The sequence below is a fragment of the Sceloporus occidentalis genome, unplaced genomic scaffold, assembly GCF_023333645.1.
Source record: "Sceloporus occidentalis isolate IW3139 unplaced genomic scaffold, rSceOcc1.0.p SCAF_4, whole genome shotgun sequence".
NCBI classification, from domain to species: Eukaryota; Metazoa; Chordata; class Lepidosauria; order Squamata; family Phrynosomatidae; genus Sceloporus; species Sceloporus occidentalis.
In genome coordinates, this window is record NW_028316984.1 from 57,742,317 (window position 1) to 57,757,411 (window position 15,095).

At 37.4% G+C, this 15,095-nt stretch overlaps 1 protein-coding gene across 1 annotated transcript in view; it reads left to right on the forward strand.

Moving 5' to 3' along the window:
- Nucleotides 1-15,095, forward strand: part of LOC149313891 (low-density lipoprotein receptor-related protein 1B-like) — a 734,124-nt gene that overhangs the window by 589,800 nt on the left and 129,229 nt on the right. The window contains exons 58-61 of the mRNA XM_089523040.1: nt 1,202-1,287; nt 3,898-4,020; nt 7,655-7,836; nt 8,906-9,105. Coding sequence (XP_089379166.1) covers nt 1,202-1,287; nt 3,898-4,020; nt 7,655-7,836; nt 8,906-9,105 — 591 coding nt within the window. The remainder of the gene's footprint in view (nt 1-1,201; nt 1,288-3,897; nt 4,021-7,654; nt 7,837-8,905; nt 9,106-15,095) is intronic.

The following is a 15,095-nucleotide window of genomic DNA, read 5'->3' on the forward strand; positions in this document are numbered from 1 at the left end:
ATCAGAGCAGCTTCTGGCTATGTCAGGGGTGTGCTTGGTCTAAACACCATGCTCATGAAGTGGGCAGAAGCTGCTCTATTTGGCTTGTTTGTTTCGCGCCCAAGTGTCAAGTTCAGTTAAGCTTACTCTTAAGGGGGCTTGATGTACTCAAGAAAGGTTTCTGTAGAATAGGGGTCTGCCTGAATTTTACTTTAGCTCCAGCTATTTAATGCAGTATAGATGATTACATTTCCATGGCATACTGTCCTGGAAGCAACAGGGCTGGAGTGAAAATCCTTTGAACCATCTGATTCACCCAGAGATGCCTCTGTGTCAATGAAAATATCATAAACAAACCTGAGTTTAGAAGAACCAGTCTTATTTTTGCTAAGCATTTGTGTAACTTTATTTAAAAAAACACTGTTCTAAATATAATATAGCATTCAGGATCTAGTGCTATGTTTCTTGCTGCTTCCACCAGAATTGATGATTCCACAACATTCATGCAATCTTTTGTGCATCTTTAAAATCTACTCCAGATTTCTGAGAAAGGAAGTCCCAGTTCTCCTGATGCTGTATACCAAAGTGCCTCACTGAATCCTTATTTATTATATATTTATTTGGTTTGCAAATGTTTATATATTGCTTATATTCAACATTCAACATTTTGGAGGAGTATACATCAATAAAATACAAATATGCACAATATACAAATACAGAACACACCAGTTAACTAATATATTCTGCAAGCATAAGAAATGTTAAAAAATTATTGCCACATGCAACACTATATATTTTTTTCAGAATTAGTTATCTCACTGAAAATTATGGCATACATTAATTTGTTCTGCTTGGCAATTTGAATTTTCCCGTTTCAGTGTCAACTGTTACTTATCACCTATTTGTTCCTTAAAAGCCAGGTTGAGAACCTATGTTTAAAATTCATTTTGGAATTGAAATTATTGAGAGCACTAATATATTTTTGTATTACAAAGGGTAAATCAAAGTACTCTGAAAGAGATGCTAATTGAATCTCTTGCTCAGTTTATGATGCACCATTGATCTTGCTTGAAATATTGTGCTTTTAATGTTTCTTTCATCCTTAACACTGTTCACATGATGTAGCTTTTTATTTTTTTTTACCACTTCTGTTTTTGTTCTTGAGATTCCATAAATTAACTGAAGAGCTGACATAGTATTTCACCCCTTTCCCTATATTTAGATGAAGAACCATTCTTAATTCTGGCTGACCATCATGAAATTAGAAAGATAACTACTGATGGGACAAACTATACTTCAATAAAACAGGTATAATTCTGACTATTTATAATTATCTAATTATAGAGTTTGCATCTTTCATTGTTAGTCTCAACTAGAGTAAATCCCCTTGAGCAATTGTTAAATAACTGCTTTTAATTCTATTTAGTTGTATTTTTAACTTTTTGTGTTAACTGTACAGGTTGAGCCTCCCTTATTGGAATTCTAAAATCTGAAATACTCCAAAAACCAAAACATTTTTCATGGATGTAGTGGCACCTTTCCTTTCTGATGGTTCAGTGTACACAAACTTTGTTTCAGGAACAAAATGTGGTATAGTGGTTTAAGTGTTGGACTAGGATTCTAGAGACCAAGGTTTGAATCCCAGCTCAGCCACATAAACCAACTTGGGCAAGTCACACATTCTCAACCTCAGAGGATGTCCATGGCAAACTTCCTCTGAAGTAACTTGCCAAGCAAATCATGATAGATTCACCTTAGGGTCGGCATAGGTCAGATATGACTTGAAGGCACACTGTAACAACAATAAAATTACCTTCAAGCAATGTGTATAAAGTATCTATGAAACATAAGTTAATTTTATTTTAGAGATGGGTCCCATCTCCCAGATATCTCACTGTGTATGTATATACAAATACAGTTATTCCAAAATAAATCCAAAATATGGAACACTTCTGGCCCTAGGCATTTCAGATAAGGGATATTCAACCTGTATCTGTTATAATATTTATATACCAACTTGAATCCCAGATTGAAAGGGCAAGATATCATCATCATCATCATCATCATCATCATCATCATCATCATCATCATCATCATTTTATCCACTGCCTTACTGTAGAATTATGGAGGTACTCTATCAAATGTACCAGTGTATGATTCCGTATTCAGCTGTGGAAACGTATTGGATGATTTTGGGCAAGTCACACATTCTCAGTCTCAGAAGAAAGCAAAAGCAAAAACAAACAAACAAACAAAAACTCTGAACAAATGTTGTCAAGAAATCCCTACATAACGTTCCTGCCAGTTTTAAACAGTAGTGAGGAAACGACTCTAACCATAATTTTTCCAGTGTGGAAATATGGTTCACCCTTAATTGTCACCACATTGCAGCCATGTTGTGTGTCCATGAAAGCTGCCAGCAGCCAATAGCAATGGAACTACAGAGCCTTTGGTTACAAGAGAACAACCAGACAAAGGAGCAACAAGAACACGGTGTCTGAAACAATCCGGTCCAGAGTATCAGAAATCTAAGTAATCAGAGAATAGCAAGAGTTCATTATAGCAGAAAGCAGGGTCATCAGGCAGCCTGAGAGTTCAGAGTTCAAGCAAGCAGAATTGTCAGACAGTGCAAGAGTCCAGGATTTTGTCAAGCAAAGGTCCAAAGGTCTGGTCCAGAGAGTCAAGCAACACAAGAATTCAAGGCAAGGGTTTTTTCACCAGAGACATCAGTTAACCTCTGACAATGTCCTGTCTTGCCAAGCTCTCACTTCCCAGCTATCACTTGTGCAACTGTTCCTTGATGCTTGGCATTTTGCATAAATTATTTGGGAGCGATGCACATTTTCTCTTTCTGATCTCTGCTGGCTGAATGAAGCACAGATAAGTTTGCTTCTTCATTGTTCTTGGTGCCCAAGCTGGCAGGAACCTCTGCTGCACTGGTGCCAAGTTCCTTACTATCCTCATTGGCAGCAGTCTCTGCTGGCATAGGCATTGAGGAACTGGGCCCAGGCTCAAGGCTGGGTTCCTCTGCTTCCTCCTGTGAATCTCCAGCTTCTACAGAGGGCACGACATTACTCCCCCTCTCCTTCATCCTTTCCCCTCAACTGAGAGGGACCCAGCTGATCTGAGAAGCAGTGGTGAAAGTCCCAGACCAGGAGCAGAACATGCACATCTACAGCGAAATGTATGTCCTGACATTACACCACTACCACTAGCCATATTTCCTGGATCACTTAGCATATACTACTATAATGGGCATTTATACCTCTAACCTGAACCAGCATGTCACTGATAGTGGCATCTATCCCAGGTGTGCCTTGTATTGGAAGCTAGTATATATGTCCCAAAAGGCATCCAGTTTACCAGCTATTGTCATATCTCAGCTACATTGTAAATACATCTAACTCATCTTTGCTGAAACACTGGCCTGAAATTGGATGCCACAGTTCACCTCAGGTTTTTGCCCATGATATACCCATGACAGGTTAAACAAATTGTGCAACATTTTTGCTAGGTTTGGAAGTGGATTCCTTATTCAGAACCCACACAATACTGTTGTCTTGTAAATATGAATACATCAGTATCAGTGACTAATTATATGCTGTCAACCATGTTCCAAAAAACAAAGTTCTAAACTTGAATAATGTTCTCTTCGAGATAATTCTTTTTCTGTTTGGATAATTGTTAGTCCCTAATTTAAAAGACCCATTTTAACTTTGTGTTGTCTTAAAATATAAAATCAGACATGCAAATATGCTAGATACATGCTACCTAATTATGTCATTTTGATTAATATTTGATTATCATACCTATGCACATTGTAATGCTAATGCTAAATCATGTTTAGAAAAAGCAAGTTTAATTGTTTCTTTCTTTCTTTCTTTCTTTCTTTCTTTCTTTCTGTCTTTCTTTTTTTAGGGTCTAAACAATGTGATAGCAATAGACTTTGATTACAGAGAAGAATTCATCTATTGGATTGATTCCAGCAGACCAAATGGTAGCAGAATAAACAGAATGAATCTGAATGGAAGTGATGTCAAGGTGATTGGGAAGTAAAAATGGAAGTATTAACATTATTTGGATCCCTAGTAAATATTGTTGTATGATATATTTGCCAAGTTGAAGCAAATACAAATTGTAACTACAGAATAAAAATCAATTTATCAAAATTTGATCATACTTGGAAAAGGCACATTGAAGTCATCGTGTTTAATTGATTTCTTTGTGTCTTCTGTGCATATGACTATATGTTTGGATCCAGCATTTTAAGAAATATAAATCTACAGGTCAATTGAGCTCGTGTGTGTGTGTGTGTGTGTGTGTGTGTGTGTGTGTGTGTAGAGAGAGAGAGGGAGAGAGAGAGAATGCAATGGCAAACCTCCTCTGAACAAATCTTGCCAAGGAAACCCCGTGATAGGGTCATGTTAAGATCAGCATAATTTGGAAAGCATTTGAAGGCACACAGCATGAACAACAAATACGCATACATACACACAAAGTACATGCTAGTTTAAATGCATTTTTATGTACAAATATAAACCAGGTATTGTTACAGCCATGAATAAATGGTTACCACTCCCCAAAATTTATGTGGCGTCCTTGTCCTAAGAATTGTATTGTAAGGATTATTACATTATTTCCATTTAATTATTTTCATATCTCTTGGGGATTTAAATGTTCATTTCTAATATGGCAGTAGTAAATTACTGATCTGCTTTTCTTTTGTTTTTGATTTCTGAACTTGGCTCAGATTTCTTCACACATGCAGTTTGCAACAGTTTTCTATCTTCAGCTTGTTTTTTCTTACATGTTATATTGATTAAAGCACAGTTTAAAGTGTTATACTGATAAAATCAAACAAATTGTGCATGTACTAATCCAGAAATCAATTTTAAAGATTTTCCATGGTTTAAACCAAGTAACAGATGGAGTGGAATACAGAGCAGGGTGAACTCACTGGGAAGGAAAAAAGGAACAGATTGGAAGGAATTCACTCATATTGAGTGTAATATATCAGGCAATTATCTTCATTTGGAATGTAGGACATACCATCATACTTATACTGTCTCATTCAACATTATTTTTATTATTGTTGTTCATCCCCATAAAAGTTATGATTATTAATATATGATGTTTGCAAATGGAATCCCAGCAACTACAGAGTTTTTCCTGTGATACCACTATAGAGATCAGTATGTGCATCCATCCATCTATCCATTTTGTAGCTTTCAGTCTGCTCGGTGTTTGTGTGGTTGTTTATCTGTACTGCCATCAGTTTACAATGCACTTTCATGTTTGCATACAACAGCAAACCTATATTTTAAGCTTTAGCTGAACTTTTGTTAGCTGCTAATGAAAATCCAGGCACAACTCCTCCAGTCAGTCCTTCTAGAAAACCAGTATGATGAACTGTGATAATTAATTAATAATAATAATTTGTTTTATTTATATACCGCTATTCCAAAGATCATAGCGGTGAACAGCAAGTAAGCTAATTAGCAAGTAAGCTAATTACTTGTTGCATAGAATACCTGGGGAAATTATACACATTTTTGTATAGTGAAATTCTTAATATATATAGTAACTGCTGGCTTTGTTCCTTCCACAAACTAAACTTTCTAAATGTAGCTACCATGGGCCCAAGTCTGAAGAACTGTACAACTGGTTTTGTATGCTCAAACAGGATTTTTGATTTTGTTTGCAATAGTATCCAGTGAGATTGTACGCTGAGCAAAACTGATAATATGTGTAGACATAGATGTGGAGAATTTTTATCCTTTAAGTGATGATACTATACTTACATGGCACTACCTGCAGTACCTCCTACCAAATGCATCCATTGCCTGCCATCACTTAAAGGTAAGGACAAGAATTCTCCACATTTATCTCTAAACTGCTGACATCAGCCTGTGCCTACAATGGGACAGTGATTGACAAATGTAGTTCCTAAAGCTAAATATGGCAACTGTTGCCAACTCTCTTTAAACATCATTGCTAGAGGTTTTGCCTAATGAACTATCTCATTATGATGCTGTGTTTTCAAAAAAAATCAACTAATCCTGCAAAATGCCATAGACATTTGAATGTAATCGTGTAGGAATTTATTGGTATTTAATTATGTAGAGTGTGCACTTTGCCCCAATACATCTGAGTTTCTGGTATAAAACAAGAAACTCTGGTAAGGTTAAAAAAAGAGATTATTTTATTATTACAAATAAATCCATACAAAGTAGGAAAATAGATAGTCAATAGATAGTCACCCCTCCATCCACCATCATCCAGAGAGGGAGAAAGGGATCCCAGCTCCAACAGGCCTTCCCTGAAAGAAGAGCCCACCCCTCCATCCACCATCATCCAGAGAGGAAGAAAGGCAAGCCATCCAACCTGGAGGGAGTGTAATGGCAAGCCCAATGCCATTGGGCCTATCCTTAAGAAACAGAGCCCTCCCTCCAGTCCATCTGCCTTGGTCCAGGCCTCAGAGGGAAAGATGAACTTAAGGACCTGATCCCCTTCCCCACAACCATTCCCTTCTCCTTTTGTGTTGTGTCTTCTTAGATTGTAAGCCTGAGGGCAGGGAACTGTCTAATTAAAAGATTGGATGTACAGTGCTGTGTAAATTTACAGCACTATATAAATAAAGCTTAATAATAATAATAATAGGGAAAAAACCCTAAACATAGTCGAAGAGTCCCTAAAGATGACTTCTATCCATGTGGATAAGAGCAGCTATCCTGAGGCAGAAGTCAAGCCTTATGGCTGTTTCCTTTTTGGAGACAAAGGGGTTATTCACATTGTGAAAATAATCCAGGATGAATCCAAGTTAAATCTTTGTTGTTCACTTGCATCCTGAAAGAGTTCAATTCAGAAGGGGCTGCCAAAAAACCTACTTCTTGAGGCAGCTAAGAAAGTTCCCTCTTTAACTACCCTGACTACCAAAGGGACAAACATTGGTGCTTTCTTCACTTCTGACAAACTGAACCTCTGAAAAAAGACAATGACATAGCATGGAATTTTGCTCGTTATAAGAATAATGAAGAAGAAGAAGAAGACTGGATTGTCAGACATAGGAAGCTGCTTTATACTTCGGCAAATCATTGGTCTGTCTAGCCCATCATTGTTTCCTCTAACTGGCAGTAAATCAGCAGGATTTCAGACAGGATTCTTTCTTAGCCTACTATGGAGATCACAGATATTCAATAGTAACATCTTATCCAAGTACTAACTAAGACTGAGCCTGTTTAGATTTAAAAATTGAATAAAATGAGGTGACTTCAGGGTGGTATGTTGGGAATGGTGGTACTTTTTGTCCTAGCCAAAAGAATTAATAAAATTACTATATAAAAACAGCTTTATAGGACCTTGTTAACTTATAGCTTTGGTTTTTGATTGTTGTTGTTTTGTACTTTGTAAGAATTACATCCTTTTCTCTCAAAGAATTTATGCATTATGCATTGTGAGCTTTAGGCTACATTCTATGCACCTGGAAGTAAATCTCCTGTTATCCAGTGAGACTTATGTCCAAGTGAAAAGACATAGGGTAGTTACTAGTTACAAAATTGCATTTGCCAATGCTATATATTATTTTATTTCATTTCAAAATAAGCTTTTGTAGTCTCCTTTTAAACATATTCTTGTTCTTTATATTCTACTACTTATACAATTTTAATTTCTCTAGGTAGTTCATAACACAGCTGTTCCTAATGCACTAGCTGTTGACTGGGTTGGAAAAAATCTCTACTGGTCTGATACAGAAAAAAGGATTATTGAAGTATCAAAACTCAATGGCTTATACCCTACTGTTGTTGTGAGGAAAAGGGTGAAGTTCCCCAGAGATCTCTGTTTGGATCCTCAAGTTGGGTAGGCAATGTTAATACAAAGTAATGATGTTAATTGATAGCATCTAGTAATGATGTATCCTTGTCACCATAACCTGTGCTTAATAAATAATGTTGTTGTTTAGTAGTTTTACAATTTTGTATGCAACTAAAGTGAAAGACAAAGAAATTTGTATAAACTATTGCAGGGACTGAGATTAGGGATCCCAGATTAGGGATGTTTGACAAACCCATTCTCATGGAATATTTTGTCAGATTTCACCCAGTTTAACAATTTAAGTGCCATGCTATGGAATCCTGGGATTCACAGTTCTATGAGGTATTTAGCCTTCTCTGTCAAGAGCTCTGATACCACAACAAGCTAAAAATTCTAGGAATCCATAGACTGGAGCCATGGCAGTTAAAGTGGTGTCAAACCAGATTATTTCTACAGTGCTAACGCAGCCTTAGTTTTGCTTCAAAATTCCAAAAGTAAATTTATGATTACTTTTATTCAAAATCCAATTTGCATGCCTTTCTCATAAAGTGCACAAGGATGGAGAAAATCTTACAAGAACCAAAGAAGCACATAGGAAAGTGGTAGTGGGCCTTATTTTCTCTCCCTCAGTGTACCTACCTTTAGACATTGCTTCAAATACTTTTTCCATTACCATTTTCAACACTGTAAGTGAACTAGAACAGCACTGGGAGAAATGAAAGAAGGAATTGTATCTACGTGTGTGTGTGTGTGTGTGTGTGTTCAGCACTCTGGTAAGCGCTCCTATTTTGCTGTCTGCTCTGTATGTTAATATGGTGTGAAGATTTGAGGCAGGGCATGTTTGCAATCTTGAAGTCTAGTTTGGGCCACAGTGTGTCCATTTCCCACTGTTTTGACAGTTGGTGAGTTTCAAATTAAGCAACATGCTAAACACTAATGAGCAATCCTAAAGCATATTTATTTAACCTAAGTGTATTTGCTTACAAGCAAATACCCCAAACACCTTCTCAGTATTGTAGTAATAGAGCAGTCCTTGGTTCCAAGCTTATTAACATTTAAAAATGAGTACTTTTTAAAATCAACAAACAGAATAGCTCTTGATTTTGTTTCCTAGATATTTGTACTGGATTGATTGCTGTGAGTATCCTCACATTGGTCGTGCTGGTATGGATGGCTCTAATCAGACAGTTCTGGTAGAAACACAGATATCTAGACCAATGGCTCTGACAATAGATTTTGTCAACAGAAGACTCTACTGGGCTGATGAAAACCATATTGAATTTTCCAACATGGATGGCTCTCGTAGACATAAAGGTGAGCTGCGTTCCAAAAAATAATAAAGTGAAGGCATTCTGTTCATCTATATCTATTATACTCATTGTGGAAAAGAATGTTCTTATGAACATTTTAAACAATCTTATGTGCCAAGAAGTATGAACTGAAGAATGAAGATATTATACCCTCATAGCAAAATATTTTCAAAAACTAATAGTTGAATTCATCCATTTCTAGTATCAGTAAAATATATTGAAAACCACTTAATTGAAATTGTTATGCATCACACTTCAGTCACACATGGGTAATTCCAGGTTACACATTTGTAACTGCCATGAAGGTTTCCAGCCAGCATTTTAAAAAGTAATATGATGGGGGAAAGGAATCAGTACACATACAGTCACCCATCCATATTGACAGATTCTTTATCTATCAGTTCAGCCATCCATGGCTTGAAAATGTATATATATATATATATATATATATATATATATATATATAATTTCTAAACAGCAGCAAACCTTGATTTTATTATTTTATAAAAAGGACAAAATTTACTACATCTTTATACTTAATACGACTTGAGCATCCACAGATTTTGGTATCCATGGGGGGTGGGGTGTACTGGAACCAAACATCAAGAGTTACCAAGGGTCCACTGTACCTCACATAAATACAAAATGTTCATTTTATTTCATTGCCTTGTGGAAATGAATACTTTAACACAGCACATGCCTACTACAAGGACCCACAAAGGAACCAGCTATTGTAAGAACAGGCCACTTATGAGCTGGCAGATTTACTTTCTCCACAGCAACAGTGAAGTTTTCTTTGCCTTTTTTCACCTGCCATTGTGCAACCCTACAGAAAGTGCACTATATCAGTGTGATGAACCATCATTCAGCAACAGGATTCTGAGTACATTTTACCATAACTATAGTTTACTATTATTTAGAGAGTCGGCATGGTGTAGTGGTCTGAGCATTGGACTAGGAGACTGGGAGTCCAGGGTTTGAATCACGGCTCAGCCATGGAAACTTATTGGGCACGTCACACTCTCTCAGGCTCTGAGGATGGCAATGGCAAGCCCCCACTGAACAAATCTTACCAAGAAAACCCATGATATGTTTGCCTTAGGGCTACCATAGGTTGGAAATGACTTGAAGGCGCACAACACACGCTATCACTATTATAACTTTTTTTTAAAAAAAAGTGGTAAGTACATATGAAACTGTGTTGTATTTTGTTCTTTCTCCTTTTCTGCTTTTTATAATCTCACAGGCGCTATTTGCACTTTATTATTATATCAACCATTATGGTCATATCAGCCATAAATATGGAAAACATTAAAAAAAAATTTAAAACCAGAGAATGACCTAGACAAAGCTATGCACCATTTTGTCTAAAAGTACATCAAAAAGTACTAAGAAATGCTGTTTAAACAATAGTACACACCAAAAATGGTACATAAAACTCGTAAAGTGTGCTTTGCTTTGTTTCTTGAGCTTGAAAATAAATCAATCCCTTTACAGTATTTTATCAAATTTGATCCCACAAAATGTCTCCACAGCTTTGGGGCCACCACGGCTAATTGCACCACTCACACATTTTTCAAAATTTTAGCTTGATCATAATTTTAGCTTGATCATCATCATCAGATTATTTATTTATTTATTTATTTATTTATTTATTTATTTATATAGCACTGTAAATGTACACAGCGCTGTACATACAAATGATCAAATCAATAAAAATTAAACCTGCCAATGGCATACAATCTACTAAATATGTATAAAACAATAGGTAATAATATAAAATAGAATTGGTTAAAATAAGCAGGCAACAATTAAAATCAACAACATCGACTATCCAATCAAAAATCAGATAGATAATCACACAGTGCCTGGTAACGCTTCCCTGAACAGGATAGTCTTCAACTCAGATTTAAAAGTGGTCAAAGAAGTGATGACCTGTGTTTGTGGGGGGAAGAAGGTTCCAGGGGTGAGGGGCAGCAAGTGAGAAGGGACGAATCTGGGACGGGGCAGTGGAGATCCTAGGCTGGGACAGCAGACCTTGACTACTAGAATGGAGGGTACGAGTGGGAATGTGAGGAGAAAGAAGTTCAGATAAATAAAGAGGGGCCAGCTCATGCAGGGCTTTAAAGGTCAACAACAGAAGCTTATACTGAATACGGAAGGGAAAGGGGAGCCAGTGAAGGGATGATAATAAAGGAGAAACCTGGTCAAATCGGCAAGCGGATGTAATGATGTGTGACGCTGAATGCTGAACAGAAATTAAAGGGTGAAGATGAGAGAGAGGAAGCCCTGCCAGAAGGAGGTTGTAGTAATCTAGTCGGGAGACCACCAGAGCGTGGATTAGAGTCTTCGCAGTGAAAGTCGACAGAAATGGACAGATTTTGGCAATGTTGTAAAGAAAAAATCTACAGGCTTTGACTGTGGCTTGGATGTGGGTGTTAAAAGACAGAGAGGAAGCAAAAGTGAAACCAAGACTGCGGGCTTCCTGGACCAGTCAAATAGAGGTATTTTAGACAGAAACAGAAAAGGAGTATTGAAGGGAAGACTTAGGTGGAAAGACAAGAAGCTCCGGCTTGGATATGTTGAGCTTCAAACGCCATTGACACATCCACTGAGAGACAGTTATAAGACAAGATGAAATTTGCAGTTCAAGACTTGGAGAAAGGTCAGGGGTGGAAAGATACAGCTGAGTGTCATTGGCGTACAGATGATAGGAAAAACCTAAAGAGCTGATAAGTTTTCCTAGACAATGTGTAAAGAGAGAACAGTAGGGGGCTCAAAACAGAGCCCTGAGGAACTCCAACAGATAGGGGAACAGAGGACGAAGTCTGACCACCCGTGACCACTGTAAAAGATCTGACAAATAAGATTTAAACCAATTAAATCGAGAACCTGAGGTCAAAAAGTATATCAACTAAAAGACAGTGATCCACAGTGTCGAAGGCCACAGACAAATAAAGGAGAATAAGAACAGAGTAAAGGCCATTCACCTTGGCCCGTAAAAGATCGTTAGAGATCTTTATGAGGGCCGTCTCTGCAGAATGCCATGGATGGAAACCGGACTGAAAGGGATCAAGAATGGAGTTGGCTTCGAGAAACTCAAGACAGCGAGAATAAATGACCCCTTCCAAAACCTTAGAAAGAAAAGGAAGAAGAGAAATTGGATGATAGCTGGACAAAGAAGAGGGGTCAAGAGAAGATTTTTTTTCAGAATTGGGGAAACAAAAGCATGTTTAAAGTCTGAAGGAAAGAAGCCCATAGAGAGAGAGAGATTAAAAATAAAGAGAAGTGAGGGGAGGAAAGAAGGGGCTTTAGAGATTAGAAGGCAAGAGAGAATTGGATCAAGAGAACAGGTTGCAGGTTTGGAAGAGTTCAGCAGCATAGAGAGTTCGTCCAAAGAAATAGGAGGAAACACAGAGAACTTTTTAGTTGAAGGTACCAGAAGATTAGTGATAGAAGACAAGTCAGGAAGAACTATCTCAGATTGAATAGTAGTGATCTTAGTAATAAATTAGTTGGCGAAGTCGGTAGGGTAAAATAATGAAGTGATGGGAGGAGAGGAAGGTTTTAGCAAGGAGTTGAAGCAGGAGAACAAACGCTGCAGGCACCTCTCATTGGTGCAGATCAATGATTTAAAGTAATTCTGTTTTGCCATAGACAGGGCACATGAAAAGGATAAAAGGACAAATTTATAATGAATAAAATTGGCCCACTCCTGAGAGCAGGACCAGACAAACCTAACAATGGGAGTAAGCCAGGGCTGAGGCCTATTTGTAGAGGAAGACACGTGCACATAAACAGGACAAAGCTGTCAAGAGTTGGAGAAAGAATAGAGTTAAATAAAGACATCGCTGAGTCAGCAGAGTCCCTAAGAGATAGAGAAGAGAGAGATGAATCCAAAGAATGACTGAGATGGTCACAGTTAACAGACTGAAGATCACGAAAATAGTGTTGATTAGTATGAGGAGGAGGTGGGATATAAGTAAGTAAGAGTAGAAGAAATTAAATGATGATCAGACAAAGGAAAAATCAGATGCCAAGTAGTCAGAAATGACACACTTAGCAGCAAGAACTAAGTCAAGGCAGTCCTTAAACAAAATGTCCATCTTGGTTCAGACTATCACATTAAATAGTGATATTGATCATCTACAGCCTCATCACATATAGAAAAGTAGCATTCTACTGATAGTTATTGTGAAGGCATAGCTGTCGAATCTCAGTGGCAGAAATCCCTTCCAAATGAGGCGTAAAATCATGTAAGATAAACCAGCTTTTGTCCTTCTCTCTATTTCACGCAAAAACCTCTGGTGATGAGATGCCACTATAGCCTTATTAATTTTATCACATAATGGTAAATTTGAGGTAGAATTCATCTTCTGTCGTTCCATCTCCAGGATGTACAAATTTAAACTCCTCTATTACAACTCGTCAGACAGATGCCAGAGGCACATCATGAGATTTGTGACAATCATAATATTTAAATGGAAGAAAATATAAATTATTTAAATTTAAATATAAATTATTTAGCTTACAGTGTTTCTGGCAAAATTGTTAAAGTGGACAATACAATCCTCCTCTTTCACAGCTCTAACACATCCTTTATGTAATACATTTATTGCTACTTGGAACAGCTTCATTAGATACCCTATATAGATACACTGGTACCCTAAAAGTATCATTTCTTCTCCATTGTCATTACTACATGATAGCCCCCTTCCCAACACTTTTGGTGTCAGTTGGCTTACACAGACTGTAAGTGAAAACTTTTGTGCTGTTCAATCTCCAAGTCACCCCATCTCAGTGGCTCACAAATTTCCTCAATGTGAAGTAGCATAGAAATGATGTTCAATAGCGTCAAGATACATATTTTCATGTGTCACTATATCTTCCATTATATGTGCTCATCTATCTTTAATAGAGATGGCACAATAGCTGTATGATATGTTATACAAATCAGTAAGATGAGATGTAGACACTGATGACACGTGTAAACTTTTTAAACTGCAACATTTCTAAAACAAGACATATACTAGATTTAGAAATAATGCTGTACAGTATGATGGAATTTAGCACAAACACTTGAATATGTTTTTTAAATAATAATAATAAGCCCTCCCCCTGACCACCATCTTGAGGGGGAGAGACGAGGCCTGGCCTGGAAAGACTAAGAGCCCTCCCCCCGACCACCATCTTGAGGGGGAGAGGCGAGGCCTGGCCTGAAAAGACTAAGAGCCCTTACCCCGACCACCATCTTGAGGAGGAGAGACGAGGCCTGGCCTGAAAAGACTAAGAGCCCTCCTCCCGACCACCATCTTGAGGGGGAGAGAGGCCTTGCAATTTTTTTGTATCGTATTGCAATTTTTACTGTACACCGCTATGATTATTGTGGAATAGTGGTCTATAAATAAAACTTAATAATAATAATAATAATAATAATAATAATAAAATCAAGAAGCAGCCCCTCTCTGACATAAATATTGTATTTACTCATATATAGGTCTAGCAATTTTAGTCAAAAAATTGACCCAAAAAGTCTGAGGTCAAGCCAATGTAAGTACTGTACTTTAATACTTTAAAAAAGGAACACCCCCCCCCCCATTCTCTCATCCATCCAGACTTTGCCTTCCTCTGTGGCTAAAAGAATGTGACTTGCCCAAGGTCACCCAGTGCTTTCCATCGCTAAACAGGGATTAAGACTCTGGACGTCATAGTCATAGTCCAATGCTGAAATAGCTATACCATGCTTTAGGCCACATGCATTACTGGTTTCATTAAATTATGGCTTATGCATTTACATTTATTAGTCACTTGATAACCAGAAGCAACACTACAACAGGATGCGTGCCTGAATCCAGGTATCTGACAGATGCTCTGAGGATTACACAATTTGATGGCCTCCAGGAATAGGAGACAGATTTACAAGATTTTCATATCTGGATGAATTGCTGATAAAACATTCCTGAAATGTCCCTCAAATGTGGAGGAAGCATGTGT